The 24,265-nt window shown below is 41.5% G+C and overlaps 1 protein-coding gene across 1 annotated transcript in view; it reads right to left on the minus strand.

The window, feature by feature from the left end:
* The window catches only part of LOC139366010 (platelet-derived growth factor C-like), a 69,043-nt gene extending 51,576 nt beyond the window's left edge, over positions 1 to 17,467 (minus strand). Inside the window, exon 1 of the mRNA XM_071103088.1 lies at positions 16,492 to 17,467. Within this exon, the coding sequence (XP_070959189.1) occupies positions 16,492 to 16,663 (172 nt within the window). The 5' untranslated portion in view covers positions 16,664 to 17,467. The remainder of the gene's footprint in view (positions 1 to 16,491) is intronic.
* Between the last annotated feature and the right edge of the window lie 6,798 nt (positions 17,468 to 24,265).

The following is a 24,265-nucleotide window of genomic DNA, read 5'->3' on the forward strand; positions in this document are numbered from 1 at the left end:
AGGTAGCCTTCCACAAGCTTCCCACAATAAGTTGGGTGAATTTTGGCCCATTCCTCCTGACAGAGCTGGTGTAACTGACTCAGGTTTGTAGGCCTCCTTGCTCGCACACTCTTTTTCAGTTCTGGCAACAAATGTTCTATAGGATTGAGGTCAGGGCTTTGTGATGTCCACTCCAATACCTTGACTTTGTTGTCCTTAAGCCATTTTGCCACAACTTTGGAAGTATGCTTGGGGTCATTGTCCATTTGGAAGACCCATTTGCGACCAAGCTTTAACTTTCTGACTGATGTCCAGAGATGTTGCTTCAATATATCCACATAATTTTCCTCCCTCACAATGCCATCTATTTTGTGAAGTGCACCAGTCCCTCCTGCAGCAAAGCACCCCCACAACATGATGCTGCCACCCCCGTGCTTCACTGTTGTGATGGGGTTCTTCGGCTTGCAAGCCTCCCATTTTTTCCTCCAAACATAATAATGATCATTATGGCCAAAAAGTTATATTTTTGTTTCATCAGACTAGAGGACATTGCTCCAAAAAGTATGATCTTTGTCCCCATGTGCAGTTGCAAACCGTAATGGCGGTTTTGGAGTGGCTTCTTCCTTGCTGAGCGGCCTTTCAGGTTATGTCGATATAGGACTCGGTTTACTGTGGAAACACATACTTTTGTACCTGTTTCCTCCAGAATCTTGTTGTTCTGGGATTGATTTGCACTTTTCACACCAAAGTATGTTCATATCTAGGAGACAGAACGTGTCTCCTTCCTGAGCTTTATGACGGCTGTGTGGTCCCATGGTGTTTATACTTGAGTATTATTGTTTGTACAGATGAACGTAGTACCTTCAGGCATTTGGAAATTGCTCCCAAGGATGAACCAAACTTGTGGAGGTCTTGGCTGATTTCTTTAAATTTTCCCATGGTGTCAAGCAAAGAGACACTGAAATTGAAGGTAGGCCTTGATATACATCCAGAGATACACCTCTAATTGACTCAAATAGTGTCAAATAGCCTATCAGAAGCTTCTAAAGCGATGACATTTTATGAATTTTTCCAAGCTGTTTAAAGTCACAGTCAACGTGCATGTAAACATCTGACCGACTGGAATTGTGATGCAATGAGTTATAAGTGAAATAATCTGTCTGTAAGCAATTGTTGGAAGAATTACTTGTGTCATGCACAAAGTAGATGTCCTAACTGACTTGCCAAAACTATAGTTTGTTAACAATACATTTGTGGAGAGGTTGAAAAACTAGTTTTAATGACTCCAACCTAAGTGTATGTAAACCTCCAACTTCAACTGTATGTATGTATACAGTGCCTTGCGAAAGTATTCGGCCCCCTTGAACTTTGCGACCTTTTGCCACATTTCAGGCTTCAAACATAAAGATATAAAACTGTATTTTTTTGTGAAGAATCAACAACAAGTGGGACACAATCATGAAGTGGAACGACATTTATTGGATATTTCAAACTTTTTTAACAAATCAAAAACTGAAAAATTGGGCGTGCAAAATTATTCATTATAATACTTTGTAGCGCCACCTTTTGCTGCGATTACAGCTGTAAGTCGCTTGGGGTATGTCTCTATCAGTTTTGCACATTGAGAGACTGAAATGTTTTCCCATTCCTCCTTGCAAAACAGCTCGAGCTCAGTGAGGTTGGATGGAGAGCATTTGTGAACAGCAGTTTTCAGTTCTTTCCACAGATTCTCGATTGGATTCAGGTCTGAACTTTGACTTGGCCATTCTAACACCTGGATATGTTTATTTTTGAACCATTCCATTGTAGATTTTGCTTTATGTTTTGGATCATTGTCTTGTTGGAAGACAAATCTCCGTCCCAGTCTCAGGTCTTTTGCAGACTCCATCAGGTTTTCTTCCAGAATGGTCCTGTATTTGGCTCCATCCATCTTCCCATCAATTTTAACCATCTTCCCTGTCCCTGCTGAAGAAAAGCAGGCCCAAACCATGATGCTGCCACCACCATGTTTGACAGTGGGGATGGTGTGTTCAGCTGTGTTGCTTTTACGCCAAACATAACGTTTTGCATTGTTGCCAAAAAGTTCAATTTTGGTTTCATCTGACCAGAGCACCTTCTTCCACATGTTTGGTGTGTCTCCCAGGTGGCTTGTGGCAAACTTTAAACAACACTTTTTATGGATATCTTTAAGAAATGGCTTTCTTCTTGCCACTCTTCCATAAAGGCCAGATTTGTGCAATATACGACTGATTGTTGTCCTATGGACAGAGTCTCCCACCTCAGCTGTAGATCTCTGCAGTTCATCCAGAGTGATCATGGGCCTCTTGGCTGCATCTCTGATCAGTCTTCTCCTTGTATGAGCTGAAAGTTTAGAGGGACGGCCAGGTCTTGGTAGATTTGCAGTGGTCTGATACTCCTTCCATTTCAATATTATCGCTTGCACAGTGCTCCTTGGGATGTTTAAAGCTTGGGAAATCTTTTTGTATCCAAATCCGGCTTTAAACTTCTTCACAACAGTATCTCGGACCTGCCTGGTGTGTTCCTTGTTCTTCATGATGCTCTCTGCGCTTTTAACGGACCTCTGAGACTATTACAGTGCAGGTGCATTTATACGGAGACTTGATTACACACAGGTGGATTGTATTTATCATCATTAGTCATTTAGGTCAACATTGGATCATTCAGAGATCCTCACTGAACTTCTGGAGAGAGTTTGCTGCACTGAAAGTAAAGGGGCTGAATAATTTTGCACGCCCAATTTTTCAGTTTTTGATTTGTTAAAAAAGTTTGAAATATCCAATAAATGTCGTTCCACTTCATGATTGTGTCCCACTTGTTGTTGATTCTTCACAAAAAAATACAGTTTTATATCTTTATGTTTGAAGCCTGAAATGTGGCAAAAGGTCGCAAAGTTCAAGGGGGCCGAATACTTTCGCAAGGCACTGTATATATATATATGTATATATATATATACATACATACAGTTGAAGTTGGAGGTTTACATACACTTAGGTTGGAGTCATTAAAACTAGTTTTTCAACCTCTCCACAAATGTATATATACACACACCCACACACACACAGTACCAGTCAAAGGTTTGGACACACCGACTCATTTCAGGTTTCTTCTTTATTTTACTATTTTGGCATTCTCTCAGACAGCTTCACCTGGAATGCTTTGCCAACAGTCTTGAAGGAGCTTCCACATATTCTGAGCACTTGTTGGCTGCTTTTCCTTCACTCTAGGATCCAACTCATCCCAAATCATCTCAATTGGGTTGAGGTCGGGTGACTGTGGAGGGCAGGTCATCTGAAGCAGCACTCCATCACTCTCCTCCTTGGTCAAATAGCACTTACACAGCCTGGAGGTGTGTTGGGTCATTGTCCTGTTGAAAAACAAATGAGCGCAAACCAGATGCGATGGCGTATTGCTGCAGATTGCTTTGGTAGCCACACTGGTTAAGTGTCCCTTGAATTCTAAATAAATTACTGACAGTGTCACCATCATAGAAGCATCACACCTCCTCCTCCATGCTTCACGGTGTGAACCACACATGCCGAGATCATCCGTTCACCTACTCTACGTCTTACAAAGACAAAGACGGTTGGAACCAAAAATCTCAAATATGGACTCATCAGACCAAAGGACAGATTTCCACCAGTCTAATGTTCATTGCTCGTGTTTCTTGGCCCATGCAAGTCTCTTCTTATTATCAGTGTCATTTAGTAGTGGTTTCTTTGCAGCAACTCGACCATAAGTGCCTGTTTTACACAGTATCCTCTGAACAGTTGATGTTGAGATGTGTCTGTTACTAGAACTCTGTGAAGCATTTATTTGGACTGTTGTCTATTTGCTTATTTGATCTGTTCTTGCAGTTATATGGACTTTTACCAAATAAGGTTATCTTCTGTATACCACCCCTACCTTGTCACAACACAAATGATTGGCTCAAACTTTTTAAGAAGGAAATACATTCCACAAATTAACTTTTAACAAGGCACACCTGTTAATTAAAATGCATTCCAGTTCACTACCTCATGAAGCTGGTTGAGAGAATGCCAAGAGTGTGCAAAGCTACTATTATTCAAAGCTACTTTGAATAATCTCAAATATTAAATATATTTTGATTTGCTTAACACTTTTTTACTACATGATATGTGTTATTTCATAGTTTGATGTCTTCACTATTATTCTACAATGTAGAAAAATTTGTAAAAAATTAAGAAAAACCCTTGAATGAGTAGGTGTGTCCAAACTTTTGACTGGTACTGTATATATTTAGAATTTTTATTGTTTTACATTAAAGACTGTAAAACACTTAATCAGCTCCAAGTGATTTTAATTTAAGAAATCTGTTAAAGTATTTCCACACAATAGAGAGACACATGATCGTATACAAATGTAAGCAAGGTTTGAAATGATTATGTTTTAGTCAAACATGATCTGTTTGGTCTTCTTGTGGTCAATTTGCAGTCTACAAAATATTTGTAATTATGTTCCGGCCCCCCGACCATCCGCTCAACAAAGAAATCTAGTTGATGATCCCTAATTTAGGTGATGTTGTGCAACCAAGTGAAATGTCTCATTTGGGGTTTTAGGGTGTGTTTCTGTATAGCACTTTGTGACATCGGCTGATGTAAAAAGGGCTTTCTAACTACATTTGATTGATTGATTTTGTACATTTCAGTTTCCTTAAACTGAAGGCTGCAAATGACATAGGCAGACGAGCGCTAAACACTCAGTGTTCAGTTCCCTTTTTAACAGCCTCCACAGGTCATTAAGTTTCTGACTGTCCCAATTCGTCAAAGGGCCCACAGCCTTTTTCATTTAACTGTGGCTGCTAAAAAAACAGGTGCTAAATCATGTGTGTCTGTTTTCCTCCAAAAATAACCTATTGCATAAGACAAATGTTAGAGAAAGATAATACAAAACCGGTATTATAATTGCAGAAGCATGTACTAAAATGTTTGATTTTATCTTTAGAGTTCATGAATATTCATATATGAATGCACTTACAGAAAAAATGACTGTCTAATTTCCTTCTAGATGGATGTCTGAGAAACGGTTTGCTCTAAAGCACACTTAAATTCAAATGCAGTCTTGAAAATGCTAATTTCCATCTTGGTAAGCATTGTGACTCTTATGAGAAGAAACTGCAGTTATGTCTAGAGATGGGAGGAGCACAACTATGACCTCTAAATGACTCCACACATGCAGATGGCTGGTTTAAAAAAAAGGTACAGTAGCAATTGCTTCAGGGTGAAGGGGACAAAGGGCATGTCTCAAAGTTCTGATGTTGCTGCCTCTCTTCCTGTCATCGACTTCAGCTGTTCAAACCTAAAAACTCTGGTGGTGAAATAATATGGAGGATGCCTGCTGTAGCTCTTTAACTAGGCAAGTCAGTTAAGAACAAATTCTTATTTACAACGACGGCCTACCGGGGAACAGTGGGTTAACTGCAGAACGACAGATTTCTACCTCGTCAGCTTTCGGTTACTGGCCCAACGCTCTAACCACCAGGCTACCTGCCACCCCATCATTGCAGTAGAGACAAGGAAAGGAAGCCTCAAGGAGAGGACTACTAAGACACCTATAGGGCACTATAATTTAAAGGAAGTTTAAAGGGCAGATATTATGTAATTACTTTGATTGACTGAAGTACTTTTTTCCTTTTTTAAAAAACACTATTATTCCTCATAATTTGTTCTTTAACCATGTCAAATCAAATCAAACTTTATTTGTCACATGCGCCGAATACAACATGCTTACTTACAGGCCCTTAACCAACAGTGCAGTCAGGTCTTTAATGATGTCAGGTCCTTAATAATGATGTCAGGTCTTTAATGATGTCAGGCTTGTGCTAATACCACCTTTCTCCTTTTGTTTGCCTTTTTTATACACTGGAAGGTAAGATTTTTTTCACAGGTGTGAGGTGTTGACGTGTTGTATCTACAGTACATTTCTGACACACCCTGACTGCCCTACAGTTCCTCTAGCTGCTTGAACTCTATGAGTGCACTCAAGATGAAAGTTTCCTCTTGATTAGTCATTCATCATCTTGAGGAAGTTAGTTTAGTGAGATTAAGAAATCACAGAAGTAGATTACAAATGCATTTTAGGAAATGATTGCAAAACAACATCCATCATAACAATGTCACACCTTGAAAATGTCAAAGAGTATATCTTGAGGCGTTTGAATTTAGCTCCTCCTGTCACACTTTATCTCTGTGAGATATTGAGAAAACAAGCAGAGCCTTGTATGATTATTTTCACAGCTCCACACCATGACATTACACAAGCTACCTTTCTCTTGCTAAGGTAACACGCATGTGTCTAGTACCTTCACACTCACGTCACTGTACTGACATGGTTTCAAGTGATATTAGATTAAATGTTATTACTTGGCCCACTTCTTACCAATTATTGTGGTACAGTATATTAGGGTTATGATTGTTATGTTGGTACCCCAGGACCACAGTATATTATTTACCATAACTATGTACATAGTATCTGACTCATTACTGGGCCTATAAAAATCCATTGACACCATCTGATCTCCAATCTGTGCCAGATACAAGCCAACTCGATGACCTAAGGCCTGTCAACAGGTGGGAGGGAGACAAATTGTAGAACAAACTGTGTCCCGTCAAGCTGAATAGAATGAAAGATGGAGTTTGACAAATGGGGTGACACATGATAGATTGGGCTTGTCAATGGCATCTCAATAGCCAGCAGGGCTCCTTGGTTATTTTAATTCTGTCATCTAAGAGAAACAGCTGAGCAGATGTTTGGCTTGCCGTTGGGCAAAAAATTAAAAAGAGTCCCACACCTTTACTAATAACCGGAGGACCTGTCGTCAGACTGCAATTGATTCAGATAAAGATTGGTTGATAAATTCGGGCCTCCCTTCAGGCGCTGCTGTAGCTCAATCTTTACCTTGTTTTTGGTTTGTCCTTTTCCCACACTGACTGTATTATCAGTAGCTATGCACGTGTTAGCACTAGCCCGGACTGTTGCCAAAGGGATGATAGCCCGTTGCTAATGTTTCCAAATGTATCAGCTCATGATGTACACCCTCCTTGCGTTAATAGGATTGGGAGTGAAAAGCCTGAGACAATATTAAGCTTTTTTATATATATCTGATAATGTCATTTGGCATTGTCAGACAGTCATGGCCGCCAATGAGACAGACCTAGCCTTGCTCCATTACAATCAGTCTGCTAAATCAATGTGCCTTCATCAAAAAAAAAGGAGATTCCCGAATACATTGACAGGCCATCTGCACCCTGCACCACACGTATCTCCAGAACACAGTTGCTCAAATCATTACAGTGAGTCTTATCGAAGAGCTAACTAACAGCCCACTGTGCAATTCATTCCATTTGGGCTCTGGGAAATGGATACTCCTCCCAGGGGAGCTAGTGTGGGTACTGCAAGGGGCAGCATATGTGTAGTGTACTGAAAACCTATTTGTGCTTTGGAAAAAGCCATGCATTCTCCAAATAGTATGTGTGATTGGGTTACGGACTCCGTATGCTAGTGGCATACTGTCATATATCAAATCCCACCATGTGCAAGCCGATATAATCCAGCTACTCAGGATACTGGTGAACCCTTGATTAGTTGGACAGGTGCTTTTCTATTTTTCCTATAAATGTATTATGGCTGGCATATTTCTGGTCTTAGGTTAATGGTTTCTCGATTTTTCTCACTCAGTTCAGATGACACCCAAGGCAGAAACAGTCAGGATTTGATTTCTATAGATCCACTTCAATTATAGTATAGCATAAATAAGTGGAACTGAGCACAAGCAAGACAGAAACAAAATATGAACCATATTATGTGCACTCATTGTACCTACCTCTAGACTTCAATGTGTGTCAAAGGAACCATGCATGGACCCACAGCTAAGTCATTGAAAATGGCGTGGAACTATGCATGATTAATCATAATTTTGAACTGCATTAAGCTCCCCCCCTCCCTCCCTCCCTCCCTCCCTCCCTCCCTCCCTCACTCACTCACTCACTCACTCACTCACTCACTCACTCACTCACTCACTCACTCACTCACTCACTCTAGCTATATGAGGTCAGGCATGTGAGAACAACTGATGAGGGGCTCCTGTAAAACTCTTAACAGTATATAAGCTCTATACGTGACCCAATAAGAGACAGTGGATGGAATAACGGGCTAATACTTATTTTCCATGTTCAGACTTCACATCTCAACCTGCAGCGAGAAGTTGATCTTGCTCTGATATCATAATTCATGCGTAGCAGATCATGCATCACTATCTCTCAGAATTACATTAGAAATTAGCTCAGTTGAGATAATAAATGCCTCAAAAGATGTACAGCATATCCAATAACTGTGAGGAGAAGACTTTGTTTGCTGTATTTCAAACATAGTGGCACCTTCAGATTGTTACAATGGAGAAGAACATGCGGGTGGAACAGAGGGATTGGTACCAAATTGCTGGGTCAGTAGCATATTTCCTACCAGTGAGTGTCTTTCATCTCTGTCCTGCCACCCTGAATCATGCAAAATTGTGAGGCTGCATTGTTATTTTTTGGTGTGTGTGGGCTGCTGGAGGCATATATTGAAGTCACGCTTGTAAAACAATCATAGATTTCTTCAGGAAATCAAAACGTGTTTACTCACATCTGAGTAATTCATGTTCTGTGAACATTTAGCATAGCGACCACCGACCAGTCCCTCACTAACCAAAGCAATACAACTTTGTTCCCTTCTCTGCAACATGCAACCACAGAATCAACAGCAAATGTTGGCTACCATGCTGTGTGTTGTCATGTGTTGCTGCCATGATATGTTGTCGTCTTAGGTCTCTCTTTATGTAGTGTTGTGTTGTCTCTCTTGTCGTGATGTGTGTTTTGTCCTATATTTTGATTTGATTTATTTTTAATCCCAGCCCCCATACCCACAGGAGGCCTTTTTCCTTTAGTAGGGCCGTCATTGTAAATAAGAATTTGTTCTTAACTGACTTGCCTAGTTAAATAAAGGTTAAATAAAATAAAAATCCATCAGTATATTAGAAGCCACAGCTGCACAACTTTTCAGTACTTGTCCGGGGTCATGCTCCTTGTCAATCAATCGCAAGGTGACGGCTGAGCCCCACGCAGTGAAGAGGAGATGGAACAGGACACTTTCAAATAGTTCTCTGACAGGGGTCGATGACATCTGCCAGACTATGTAGACATACCCTCCAGAGATGGTAACCAAGGTCAACTCATCACATCTACCCTCTGCCAAAATTGTAAGTCCAATGGAATTCAGTTTGCTTTCAAAACAGCTAATATCCCCCACAGACGGCTTAAGTCTATGTTAGTGCAGGGCTGTTCCAGCGATGTACTAATCGCAGGTTGACGTTTATTGTCATGGGTCTTGCCCTGGAGGCAGAACTGCACGATTTCGGCTAGATCGGCCAGCTCCAAAGTCAAAATTGGCTATATCATAAAAGTTAATGAAAACTAAGATTAGCTTTTTAGGGTTAGACATTGGGAATAGCAGTGTGGTTAAGGTTAGGGTTTAAAGTTAGGGTTAAAATCTGATTTTATGACTTTGTGGCTGTACCAGCTAGTGACAACTCTGCAGAGCTGCCTCCTGTACATTAGTCATCTCAATAAATGGCAACCTGCGTACTAATCCTTAAACACAGTTACAGGTAACCCAAATGTAATAAGTTTGGAAATGTCAATATGAGCTACATTGAGAGGAAGCAATCGCAAGAAAAATGCTTTAATTACCCAACAATGCACTGATTATGCCAACAGTAATATTTACACGCCATATTTAATTCTCTCGTGTAGTCATTTCAGAAATGCTTTCTCCTCAAGGCATTTTCCAAGGAAATGTCAGCCTATGCAATGTTTCATGTAATGACACAATAGTTACATGTAGCCTATTTCACCTCAATGACCCGAGTAAGGTCAATGTTTTTGAAAATGCCAAATTGATTATTTCAAGTGTGCAATGAGCACATAAACCACTGGCAGAAGTGCAGCTGAGAAACAAGAGGCTTGAGGAAAAGATGCTGCCCAGCAGTAGATGACAGGTATTTGCGCTGACAGGTTATCCTGACTTGAGGCAGACTAACTCCACCCTTCATGTCTAGACCGCACCGGGCAGACTTTCTTTTCTCTCAAAAATGTCAATGTTAGCGTTGGGCTATTTACAGTGGCGTGTTTATATGACCAAATTTATGTGCTCTTGATATTTTTGTCTCCTCTGGGAAACGTGGTGCTTGGAGTCAGTGGTCGGCTCCAAACCGAATTGATTTTCAGCTCTAGGCCTAATTCAAAGAAGGAATAGATGAAGAAACACTTGCTATATTGGATGTGCTGTAGCAATTGTTCAAAGGCAGCTGATAACATTCATTAAATTCTACTGCTATCTAAGAATCTCTCTTGAATTTAAGTTTCAATGAGGCATTTCATTTTGCAGGAAATAAGGAAAGTCTCTTACAATGGAGCAATAGGTTTTCATGTCCATTTTCCTGGTCTAGGATTGGTTGGCTTTGTGTGTCGAGAGTAATTAAGTCACAGGTGTAAACATGCAAAAAGTTACAAAACCAAATTGAAGATCTAAAACTGTTTTACGAACATGACACTGCTATTCATAATTTGCATGAATCCATAACTGGCATTGACACTCAGCATGCTGGCTATAGTTTGGGTCTGTAAGGCCTTGACTGGTAGATTAAGTTGAGGACACAGATGTTCCCTATCCACATAGTATAGGAAGACTATTCCCCACGTACTCTTTAAAAGGACAAGAAGGGAATGTATTGCGATCCAAAAAGAAAAGGAATGCACTGTTACAGAACTGTGGCTGGATGGGTGACCCTCCCCACAGGGACATATCAATGAGAATGTCAAGATTATTTGTTTGTGTCCTTGAAAAAAAGACACTCAGGATGCTGACCTGAAAAGGACATTGATTCTGCTGAAAACAATCGGGCCTTACAAAGTACCTGGGGGTAATGTTGATACTGCAAGTGAGAGAGAAGCCACCGCCTGCCTGGAGAGGCTTTTCTCTGCCAATGCAGAGCTTAAAAACCTGTGACCCAGTTCCCTTGAGAAACTCCCTCCTGCTTGGGGAGAATGTACACTCGCTGCCCAAAATGACAAACAGCAGGCAGGCGGTGGCATGCTCGCCTGCCAAATACAGTTCTCCGACATTCAAGTTGTGCTGACAGCAAAAACATAGACACTGTTATCTACTGTTAGTCCTCACTTGAGACTCTGGGGTGGTGAGAGGGGAACAAGTCTACATGGACTGCTTGTGGACAGACTGACTGTGTTTGGGGTCTCAGTGAGGAAAGGCTCTTGTGTGGTCAGTATATTTTCTGGTCTATTTTTGTTGCAATGTCCTTACAAGTGGGTAAAAAATTACCCATTTTACTTTTAGGCATTTTTTTGTTGTCGGTGTAGGCCGACTACCTCAGTGCGAGTAACTTACTGTACATTGCTACAGTACATTAGTTCACCCTGAGAAACTTATTTAGAGAAGCATTTGTACCATATTAAAGAATAACTTGATATTCCAAATCCTTTTGGTGTTGTTTCACCAGTTTACAGCTATCCCGTAATTTCAAATCAAATATGAACTTAACCACTATGGGATCCACTTAACACAACAACAGACTGGTACCGTGAATCCCAGCTGACAAACTGGTAGCTGTCAACAGACTGGGCTAACAGCTATATAAACCTCCCTAGTCAGCACACATTGGGTAATCATTGCCTGATAGGGAGAGTTGTTACTTCCTAAACAGAGCAAAACATGCAATATGCTGACTTCAACAAATCCCACACCACGCACAAGGCTATGGGTTTGATTTGAGGAAATTGTGCCTGTCCCTGTAAGGAACTACACAGTACATTAAGTTTTTTTTAAAGTTTGTCAAATCTCCAGATAGATAAGGGTCAGAGAGTGACTTGAGATTTGCAAGAATAACTTCAAGTTTGAATCAACTATCCATTGACGTCAACGCATGACACGAAAGTTCCACCTCCATGTATAGCTACATCTCAAATCCTATTCATGGTCTGAAGTGACCTAACATACTACATACCATTATGCATGTTGGTTCCTTATCGTCTGTTTGTTTGTATTGGGACCTGTTGAATGCACAATGCACTTCTGTGTCCCCAGACTAGAGGTCAACCGATTAATCGGAATGACCGATTAATTAGGGCCGATTTCAAGTTCTCTTGCGTTCTGTGCAACAGAGTCAGGGTATATGCAGCAGTTTGGGACGCCTAGCTCATTGGGAACTGTGTGAATGTCACGCCCTGACCGTAGAGATCCTTTAAATTCTCTATTTGGTAGGTCAGGGTGTGACTAGGGTGGGAAATCTATGTTTAAATTTCTTTGTTGGCCGAGTATGGTTCCCAATCAGAGGCAGCTGTCTATCATTGTCTCTGATTGGGGATCATACTTAGGCAGCCCTTTTTCCAACCTTCTGTTGTGGGATCTTGTCTTTTTGTGTTGCATGTGCTGCGCTCCTAGCTTTTCGTTCGTTGAGATGTTTATTGTTTTTGGTGGAACATTTATAATAAAAAATAATTTAAAAAAATTACCCCCTTTTTCTCCCCAATTTCGTGGTATCCAATTGTTAGTAGCTACTATCTTGTCTCATCGCTACAACTCCCTCCCGTACGAGCTCGGGAGAGACGAAGGTCGAAAGTCATGCGTCCTCCAATACTCAACACAGCGCGCATTCAACCCGGAAGCCAGCCGCACCAATGTGTCGGAGGAAACACTGTGCACCTGGCAACCTTGGTTAGTGCTCACTGCGCTCGGCCCGCCACAGGAGTCGCTGGTGCGCGATGAGACAATGATATCCCTACCAGCCAAACCCTCCCTAACCCGGACGACGCTAGGACAATTGTGCGTCGCCCCACGGACCTCCCGGTCACGGCCGGTTACGACAGAGCCTGGGCGCGAACATTTATAATTAAAGAAAATGTACAACTACCACGCTGCACCTTGGTCTTCATTTAACAACGGACGTTACAGTGCAGACCATTTCTTCCTAACAAAGACAGCCAACTTCGCCAAACAGGGGATCATTTAACAAAAGCGCATTTGCGGAAAAAAAAGCCCAATCGTTGCACGAATGTACCTAACCATAAACATCAATGCCTTTCTTAAAATCAATACAGAAGTATATTTTTTTAAACCTGCATATTTAGGTCAAAGAAATTCATGTTAGCAGGCAATATTATCTCGGGGAATTGTGTCACTTCTCTTGCGTTCATTGCACGCAGAGTCAGGGTATATGCAACAGTTTGGGCCGCCTGGCTCTTTGCAAACTAATTTGCCAGAATTTTACATAATTATGACATAACATTGAAGGTTGTGCAATGTAACAGCAATATTTAGACTTATGGATGGATGCCACCTGTTAGATAAAATACGTAACGGTTCCGTATTTCACTGAAATAATAAATATTTTGTTTTTGAAATGATGGTTTCCAGATTTTACCATATTAATGACCTATGGCTCGTATTTTTGTGTGTTATTATATTATAATTTAGACTATGATTTGATAGAGCAGTCTGACTGAGCGGTGGTAGGCAGCAGCAGGCTCGTAAGCATTCATTCAAACAGCACTTTCCTGCGTTTGCCAGCAGCTCTTCGCAATGCTTCAAGCATTGCGCTGTTTATGACTTCAAGCCTTTCAACTCCCAAGATTAGGCTGGCAATACTAAAGTACCTATTAGAACATCCAACACTCAAAGCTATATGAAATACAAATGGTATAGAGAGAAATAGTCCTATAATAACTACAACCTATAACTTCTTACCTGGGAATATTGAAGACTCATGTTAAAAGGAACCACCAGCTTTCATATGTTCTCATGTTCTGAGCAAGGAACTTAAATGTTAGCTTTTTTACATGGCACATATTGCACTTTTACTTTCTTCTCCAACACTTTGTTTTTGCATCAATTAAACCAAATTGAACATGTTTCATTATTTATTTGAGACTAAATTGATTTTATTGATGTATTATATTAAGTTAAAATAAAAGTGTTCGTTGTTCATTCAGTATTGTTGTAATTGTCATTATTACAAATATATACATGTAAAAATCAGCCGATTAATCGGTATCAGCTTTTTTTGGTCCTTCAATAATAGGTATCAGTATCGGCGTTGAAAAATCATAATCGGTCGACCTCTACCCCAGACAACCATGCATAGGTGAAAAGCTACACATTTCCATTGGCCTGTGAGTCCTATTAACCCCCCGTAATCCCCTAATCTGTCTGTTTCAGAACAGCAGCCCCTGTGATCATTGGCATGTCTTGCATGTTCCTCGGCTTCCTGGACTGGTGCTGAAAGAGGCTACACTAGATTATCCCTAGGTAATCTGCATCTCGTACTAAAATGTGCAGCTGGGTTCTTGAAAAATAGTTTCAGAAGTTTGATTTTGAGGCAGTTTCATTTGGCTGAAAATGCAATGCCAACATTCACTTATCAACCGCAAGATCGTGGAAAAGTCACTGTAAACATTTAAGCATATTAACAAAATGTTAATTCATCAAGAAACAATCCAACCTGAAACCCAAAGTTTAATAAGTTACAATACAAGGTGAAGTGGTTTAATTAATGGCTGAGCCTCACTCACTGGAGATGTGAGCCAAGTGGAACAGAATGACAATGACATGGCCGATCGTTACTGCCTGACACACCTAGCGATTAGGACTCCATCTTCTGTAATAAAGATTAAAGCCTATGTATCAGGTTGCATAACAACGGTCAACAACAACAGTTCCCTTGGAGAAAGTTACTGTAGTACAGGGACTGCACTAGCAACCATGCTGAGACTGATAGTATAGGGATTGCACTAGCAACCATGCTGAGACTGATAGTAGAGGGACCACACTAGCAACCATGCTGAGACTGATAGTAGAGGGACCACACTTGCAACCATGCTGAGACTGATAGTAGAGGGCCACACTAGCAACCATGCTGGGACTGATAGTAGAGTGACTGCAACTCTCCCAGGACTGTCACTCTCCCAGTAACCACCACTAAACATGCCAGATAGGGCTAGCTTTCAGTATCAAATTGTCGCCGAGCATCAGCAATCAACCACACTGGAGCGCTGGTGAAACACTCACACGTCAGAGCCAAAGGTTAACGTTAGCAAGGGACTTTATTCTCATTCAACGTGTGGCCACTGTTTGCCAATGGAGGAGCTGCATGCAGGAATGTGAGATATGCAAATTAGGTGTTTGAGGTGAAGGGTAGCCTAGCGGATGGCTGGCAGTTCGAATCCTGGGTCTAACGGGAAAAATGGGGTGGGAAGTGAGCTAGCAATCAGAGGGTTGCTGGTATCAAATCCTAGATGCCATTGCCTGTCGTTGTGCCCTTGAGCAAGGCACTTAAAACCCCACAACAACAGGTCCCCGGGTGCCCAGTGTGGCAGCCCCCTGCACCAGTCCAAAACATGTATACGTATGTGTATGTATATGTGCCTTTCTGAGGGGTTGGGTTAAAAGCGAAAGTCACATTTCGATTGGACCTTATGTGCAATTGACCAATAAATTGATCTTACTCTTAAGAAGAATGCTTAATGTTTTAAGTAAGACATAGGGTGACATATGACCTTCCACAACATGAGGGGGCTGTGCATTAGAAACCATTTTGGTTGTTAATGACACTGTAATTATATGGTAATGACGCTGGTAAGTATTGAATAAACAAAGTTTGAGATAGTGAATCAGTATTAGTGTAAAAAAAATCTGCAAACAGTTTACATATAATAAACGAATGGAAAGAGTACATTGCTATAAGCCACCTAGTGTATGCTTCATCAAATAATGTTAAATTAACTGCAAAATTACCTGGATGCAAAAGCATAGGCTAGTTATGAATTTATGCACAGGTGTGCACATCCATGCATACAGGCACACACACACACCTCATCACAACAATAGCTTGATTCCAAGTTCCACATGCTGGAAATAATCAATTATTTGCAGAGATGATTAATTGGACAGTCTCTTAATGTATGTAATAATGTATGTAATAATGTATGTATGTCTTACCGCCATATTTATTTGACTTTAAAAGGGGAAATAACAATAAAAGAAAAAACCATTTGACAGTCTAAATCAGTGGGGTTCAGAGGATAAGCAAATTACATCACCTGGAAAGACTACCATTGAATGAATGGAGCCTTTTACAATCATCGAGAAAACCTCTCTCAGGGGACATTACATTTCAGAGGGGTTTCCCCCTTAAACACACACCGGCACACTTGAAAGGTAAAGGTAATAATATCAACTTCCTATCCTGGATAATGCTGTTTGAACTGAATAAAACTTATTCATTCATTGCTGTTTAAACTCAAGCAAGATGTGCTTTGTAAGAGGAGTAGGTTTGAGTTCTGGAAGTTTATTGTTAAAGTCCTTTATTTCCAACTCAACCCATGTTAAAACGGACAGCTAAACACACATTCAAAACACGCAACTTACCGTTTTGTTCCTTTAAACTTGGTTGTTGGAATTTGCTGACATGACTTGATTCAGCTTCTGAGCCATGTTGTTGGAGAAGCGATACAAACAGGATTAATAATGGAAGGATCATTTGGATTAGTGGCGGACAGCGATTACAAAACACTGTTGACGAGACGTTTAGTATCACCATGCAAAAACGTTGTTTGGATGACAACAATGCTGTTTTGGACAAATTTGTAGCGGATAAACGCAGAGTAAAATCGACATAATCTCATTCAAATATAGTCCTTTGAAAAAAAATGAAACGTCAAAAAAAATCCCGTAATATCCACAAAAGGATAACTTTGAAATCAACGGCACGACAAACTGGTTCCGATACAAGTGCGCACCTGTGGGGTATATGGAAAATTGTCTTGGAAGTTAGAAAGTCACTGCTGCGCTTGAACTAAATTACATATCCACTTTAAAGTTCCATCAAAGGCACCAAATTACTTATATATTGAGTGAAATAAATCGTAAATGCTTAAATCTTTAACTTTTTGTCCAATGAGAAGTGCGATACTGTTGCCTGCGCGCGACATTCATTAGTTTCCAAAGTCTCCGCCGTCTGCAAGTCCAATCCACAGATTTGCAGGCATTACAATAAACTTCACATTAACCGCAGATACCACAAGAGTGCAGTGCAATTCGATACAGTTTGTACAGTGGATGATATTGCAGAGCACACATAACTCCAGTTGTTTGGTGAGGTCTTGGCTCGTTGGCTGTTGACTGGAACTAAACTATGCTGGAGACTGGAGCTAAACTGTCGCTAAAAGTGAGACGACAAGGTCTGGATTTTTGGAAAAGCAGACTGCCAACTGAGCTGACGACACAACAGGTGCTATACAAAAAGTAAAACTTTCTAGTGAAGAAAACTACCAGGCAAGTTAACTGTTCAGTTGCTGCAGCTCTCCTGGTGTATGTCCAGCTCTCCTGGTGTATGTCCAGCTCTCCTGGTGTATGTCCAGCTCTCCTGGTGTTTGTCCAGCCAGCACATTTGGTTCCTTGGAAGTTGTGGGAACATAAGTTTTTGGTTTCCAGTTGGTTCTGGGAACAAAGCCATAAAACGGGTAAAACATAATGTTTTGTAAACATTCTGAGAAAGGAAGTGAACATTTCGACCTGTTCTGGGAAGTAAATGTTTAAATTGCAGTGAGGTTCTCAGAATGTTTTACTATAGTTAACGTTACCTGAACGTTTTCCCGGGAGGTTTTATTGACGCTCTGTAGGGCGGAATTTTTTGGTCAATTTGGAGTTTTTGGGATAACTTCCTTAAATCTTGCATTGAATGTTTCAATAAGACTTTTAATAACACTGCTAGCTTATTTTGGGTTAACCTTCAAACTCCATGCAAACTCCATGCACAGACAGGGCACATGGAAATTAATTCCCAGGCATTAATCCTGCAAACACATTTATTTTTTATTGTGACACGGCATGAGTGAGATTTTAACCTATAATCTTCTGTTCTGTATTTGTCATTTAGCAGACACTTTTATCCAGAGCAATTTACAGTTACTGCATTCATTTTAAGATAGCTAGGTGGGACAACCACAAATCACAGTCAAAGTAAGTACAATGTTCTGTAATAAAGTAGCTATCAAGTCAGACCTAGTAAGGGGGAAAAAAGTAAAGTGTGAGTGATAGTTCACAGGAAGTTCACAAAAGGGGGGTGCTGTGGGAAAATTTAAGATACTTCGAACAGGCAGGGTTTCAGATGTTTTCGGGAAGATGGGCAGGGATTCTGCTGTCCTAGCTTCACAGGGAAGCTGGTTCCAGCATTGGGGTGCCTATAACCTTCTGTTCTCTATCCATGGAATTATTCCAGTGCCCCACCAGGATGGAGCTAGCGTGCCATGTTTTTTTAATGCATACAAAGCTGTTCATTTTAGTCTATTAAACAGACCCCATTTCAAAGGAAACAAGATCAGGTGTGGCCAATTACTGGGCTCAGCCATCACACCTTAACACACTTAACAAGATAGAGGATAGAGAGAGTTCTGTTGATGCTGAGAACGGAATGTACAGTATATGTTTAAGTGATAATGTCAGAGAAGCCGGTGTTTGAAGGATATATTGGCACGGGTATTGTTAGGCCCGAGACGAGGTCGCCAATATATCCTCCAAACACCGGCTTTGAGGGCATTATCACTTTTATACAACGGGTAACCAACATATTCAAATAATGATTGACATGTTTTCATTATAAATGTTATTATAAATGTTATCCTTCCACAAGATATAGTCCCGACCTTAATCTAGGGTTGCTACCCAAGCAGGCTGGTCGTTCATTCTATCGGTTCGGTTGCTAGAGACGCGACCCATTCGTTCAGTCTTTTTGTTCTGTATCGCTCGTTCTAAAAGTTCCATTGCTAAACTGGCTGGCAACGTTCTTATCCCTTGCTTGCTAGCTAGCCAACTACGGCAAATGTACAGTCACGTCAAAAAGTGCAGCCAGAATAACTGCAAAGTAGTTGTAGTAGTTAGCATTTGTTTAAGCTGTTTTCTAGAGACATTTATTTGGATACATCCATAACAATGAGCAAATGAAGTGCAATTTCGCCTGGCATAAAACATATGCTCACCTGTCAGGACACTGTGTTGTTTAGAGGAGCTAGCCAACAGTATAGCTAACACAATCACTTCAAACTGAAGCTAGATACAACTAAGGGCTGTAACCAGGCACTCCATGTTGTGTCTTGACTAAGAACAGCCCTTAGCCGTGGTATATTGGCCATATACTACACCCCCTCTTGCTTATTGCTTAAATAACATTTTTAGAACATTCTCTGAACGTTACTGAAGTTTTTTTGTGATTTCTATGGAAAGTTTTCTTAATGTTCTCTGAGCAATTTGAGAACATGTCTTTAAATAGGACCATGAAGAAACCTGTAAGAAACATTATGCTGAAGTATTGAAATTCCCACAGAACAACATTGTTTCTTAACGTTCTCTGAACTATTTGAGAACATTCCAAATGTCAAACCAGTTGGAGAACGTTCCTAGAACATTACCAAAATTGAAATTAAATGTAACCATGATTGAACTTTAAGGAAAGGTTCTGTTAAAGTATGTTCTTTTGTTAAGTTGCTTAAATGTGCTGAGAAGGTTCCAAATCCAAGCAACTATCCTGCACAATTTCCAGAAAGTTGTGTGAAGGTTGTATGCAAAAATAACCATAGGACTAACATGCTCTAGAGTCTATTTATGAATCCATGCCCCGATGAATTTATGCTTGAGATTTGGATGAAGCTCAATCCCATCTTTCTGCTGAAATTCCGGGGTTTGTGAAAGTGGCCTTTTTCTACACATGAGAGGATCCGGACAAAAAAATCAGCACAAAATCATCTGTAAAACTAGAACCATGTGAGCTACACACTAATATCAAATCAAATCAAATCAAATCAAATTTTATTTGTCACATACACATGGTTAGCAGATGTTAATGCGAGTGTAGCGAAATTCTTGTGCTTCTAGTTCCGACAATGCAGTAATAACAAGTAATCTAACTAACAATTCCAAAACTACTGTCTTGTACACAGTGTAAGGGGATAAAGAATATGTACATAAGGATATATGAATGAGTGATGGTACAGAGCAGCATAGGCAAGATACAGTAGATGGTATCGAGTACAGTATGTACAAATGAGATGAGTATGTAAACAAAGTGGCATAGTTTAAAGTGGCTAGTGATACATGTATTACATAAGGATACAGTCAATGATATAGAGTACAGTATATACGTATGCATATGAGATGAATAATGTAGGGTAAGTAACATTATATAAGGTAGTATTGTTTAAAGTGGCTAGTGATATATTTACATCATTTCCCATCAATTCCCATTATTAAAGTGGCTGGAGTTGAGTCAGTGTCAGTGTGTTGGCAGCAGCCACTCAGTGTTAGTGGTGGCTGTTTAACAGTCTGATGGCCTTGAGATAGAAGCTGTTTTTCAGTCTCTCGGTCCCAGCTTTGATGCACCTGTACTGACCTCGCCTTCTGGATGATAGCGGGGTGAACAGGCAGTGGCTCGGGTGGTTGATGTCCTTGATGATCTTTATGGCCTTCCTGTGACATCGGGTGGTGTAGGTGTCGTGGAGGGCAGGTAGTTTGCCCCCGGTGATGCGTTGTGCAGACCTCACTACCCTCTGGAGAGCCTTACGGTTGAGGGCGGTGCAGTTGCCATACCAGGCGGTGATACAGCCCGCCAGGATGCTCTCGATTGTGCATCTGTAGAAGTTTGTGAGTGCTTTTGGTGACAAGCCAAATTTCTTCAGCCTCCTGAGGTTGAAGAGGCGCTGCTGCGCCTTCTTCACGATGCTGTCTGTGTGAGTGGACCAATTCAGTTTGTCTGTGATGTGAATGCCGAGGAACTTAAAACTTGCTACCCTCTCCACTACTGTTCCATCGATGTGGATAGGGGGGTGTTCCCTCTGCTGTTTCCTGAAGTCCACAATCATCTCCTTAGTTTTGTTGACGTTGAGTGTGAGGTTATTTTCCTGACACCACACTCCGAGGGCCCTCACCTCCTCCCTGTAGGCCGTCTCGTCGTTGTTGGTAATCAAGCCTACCACTGTTGTGTCGTCCGCAAACTTGATGATTGAGTTGGAGGCGTGCGTGGCCACGCAGTCGTGGGTGAACAGGGAGTACAGGAGAGGGCTCAGAACGCACCCTTGTGGGGCCCCAGTGTTGAGGATCAGCGGGGAGGAGATGTTGTTGCCTACCCTCACCACCTGGGGGCGGCCCGTCAGGAAGTCCAGTACCCAGTTGCACAGGGCGGGGTCGAGACCCAGGGTCTCGAGCTTGATGACGAGCTTGGAGGGTACTATGGTGTTGAATGCCGAGCTGTAGTCAATGAACAGCATTCTCACATAGGTATTCCTCTTGTCCAGATGGGTTAGGGCAGTGTGCAGTGTGGTTGAGATTGCATCGTCTGTGGACCTATTTGGGCGGTAAGCAAATTAGAGTGGGTCTAGGGTGTCAGGTAGGGTGGAGGTGATATGGTCCTTGACTAGTCTCTCAAAGCACTTCATGATGACGGATGTGAGTGCTACGGGGCGGTAGTCGTTTAGCTCAGTTACCTTAGCTTTCTTGGGAACAGGAACAATGGTGGCCCTCTTGAAGCATGTGGGAACAGCAGACTGGTATAGGGATTGATTGAATATGTCCGTAAACACACCGGCCAGCTGGTCTGCGCATGCTCTGAGGGCGCGGCTGGGGATGCCGTCTGGGCCTGCAGCCTTGCGAGGGTTAACACGTTTAAATGTCTTACTCACCTCGGCTGCAGTGAAGGAGAGACCGCATGTTTTCGTTGCAGGCCGTGTCAGTGGCACTGTATTGTCCTCAAAGCGGGCAAAAAAGTTATTTAGTCTGCCTGGGAGCAAGACATCCTGGTCCGTGACTGGGCTGGATTTCTTCCTGTAGTCCGTGATTGACTGTAGACCCTGCCACATGCCTCTTGTGTCTGAGCCGTTGAATTGAGATTCTACTTTGTCTCTGTACTGGCGCTTAGCTTGTTTGATAGCCTTGCGGAGGGAATAGCTGCACTGTTTGTATTCGGTCATGTTACCAGGCACCTTGCCCTGATTAAAAGCAGTGGTTCGCGCTTTCAGTTTCACACGAATGCTGCCATCAATCCACGGTTTCTGGTTAGGGAATGTTTTAATCGTTGCTATGGGAACGACATCTTCAACGCACGTTCTAATGAACTCGCACACCGAATCAGCGTATTCGTCATTGTTGTTATCTGACGCAATACGAAACATCTCCCAGTCCACGTGATGGAAGCAGTCTTGGAGTGTGGAGTCAGCTTGGTCGGACCAGCGTTGGACAGACCTCAGCGTGGGAGCCTCTTGTTTTAGTTTCTGTCTGTAGGCAGGGATCAACAAAATGGAGTCGTGGTCAGCTTTTCCGAAAGGGGGGCGGGGCAGGGCCTTATATGCGTCGTGGAAGTTAGAGTAACAATGATCCAAGGTCTTTCCACCCCTGGTTGCGCAATCGATATGCTGATAAAATTTGGGGAGTCTTGTTTTCAGATTAGCCTTGTTAAAATCCCCAGCTACATGTCATGATATCAAAAGGGGAGATTCTCACAAACATGAAGGTGTCGGTTGTTCTACTCTACGAAGTACACAAGCTTCAGGGGAGTCTTCTGAAGGTAACCCAGTACCAATGTTGCCTATACATTGTCTCTGCTGAGTGGAAACTTGAACATTGTGCAACTTCCAGCTTGCGTTTACTGTGAACACTGAGGCTGCACCCCTTTTAAGTTACAGTTTTAACAGTAGCCATGTAGTCTACTGTGGCTATTTGATCATAATGAAGAAAAAAAGAAAAGAAAATGCATCCCATAAAATCTTAACATGGAAATAGCTGTTTTTGTCATTCAGCCTACAGTAGCATCCAATGTGTGGTGTTCAATGTTGGCCTACATTCCATGAGACTTTAGATTTTTTTTTAAAACATGTAGAGCTTGCCATTAACCTGTTTATCCACTTGTCCTTCAGACAAGGTGACTGAACATGTTGTTGTGTTGTTTGATGCAATAAACCACTTCACAAAATAAACTGCATTATTATTCCCATACCATTATTACAGAGAATCAGACTAATCTTGCTACCCTTATTGAAGCCTTTCTCAAAATAAAACACGGCCACTTTAAGACAACAACAAAAAAACGCTTTTTACCTGACTCGCTTGTCTAGAAACTGGTATATTTTGTACACTTGTAGGAAGCAATCACTCCTCTATTGCTGACTACAAATGATCTATTACCGGGCTATTAACTCACTAACTAGCAAAGGATATGAACAAAATGTGCACACATTGCTACACGAAGCTCTCGCTTTGATCTCAAAACAAGTGCATCTACGCATGGCCGCTAATGCTGTAAACACAGTCCAGTTCAAAGTAAATGGCACAGACCCATATATGGCAATGGTCTATTTGCATATAGGCCTACTGCAACTCTGATTGTTTAAAATCAAATAAAACTGTATTTGTCAGATGCGCCGAATACAACAAGTGTAGACCTTATGTTGACATGCTTACTCACAAGCCCAACAGTGCAGTTCAAGAAAGAGTTAAGAGAATATTTACCAAATAAACTGAAGTAAAAAAAATAAAAAAAAGTAACACAATAAAATAACAATAACAAGGCTATATACATCGGGGTACCGGTACTGAGTCAATTTACGGAGGTACAGGTTAGTCAAGGTAATTTGTACATGTAGGTAGGGGTGAAGTGACTATGCATAGATAATAAACAGTGAGTAGCAGCAGTGTACAAAACAAATGGAGGGAGGGTGGTGTCAATGCAAATAGTCCGGTGGCTATTTGATTAATTGTTCAGCAGTCTTATGGCTTGGGGGTAGAAGCTGTTAAGGAGCCTTTTGGTCCTAGACTTGGAGCTCCGGTACCGCTTGCCGTGTGGTAGCAGAGTACCCTGTGCGGTAACAGTCTATGACTTGTGACTGGAGTCTCTGACATTTTTTTGGGCTTTCCTCTGACAAAGCCTAGTATATAGGTCCTGGATGGCAGGAAGCTTGGCCCCGGTGATGTACTGGGCCGTACGCACTACCCTCTGTAGCGCGGTCAGATGCCGAGCAGTTTCCATACCAGGCTGTGATGCATCCGGTGAGGATGTTCTCGATGGTGCATCTGTAGAACTTTTTGAGGATCTGGGGACCCATGCCAAATCTTTTCAGTCACCTGAGGGGGAAAAGGTGTTGCATGCCCTCTTCATTACTGT

Source organism: Oncorhynchus clarkii, chromosome 14 (genome assembly GCF_045791955.1).
Source record: "Oncorhynchus clarkii lewisi isolate Uvic-CL-2024 chromosome 14, UVic_Ocla_1.0, whole genome shotgun sequence".
Lineage (NCBI taxonomy): Eukaryota > Metazoa > Chordata > Actinopteri > Salmoniformes > Salmonidae > Oncorhynchus > Oncorhynchus clarkii.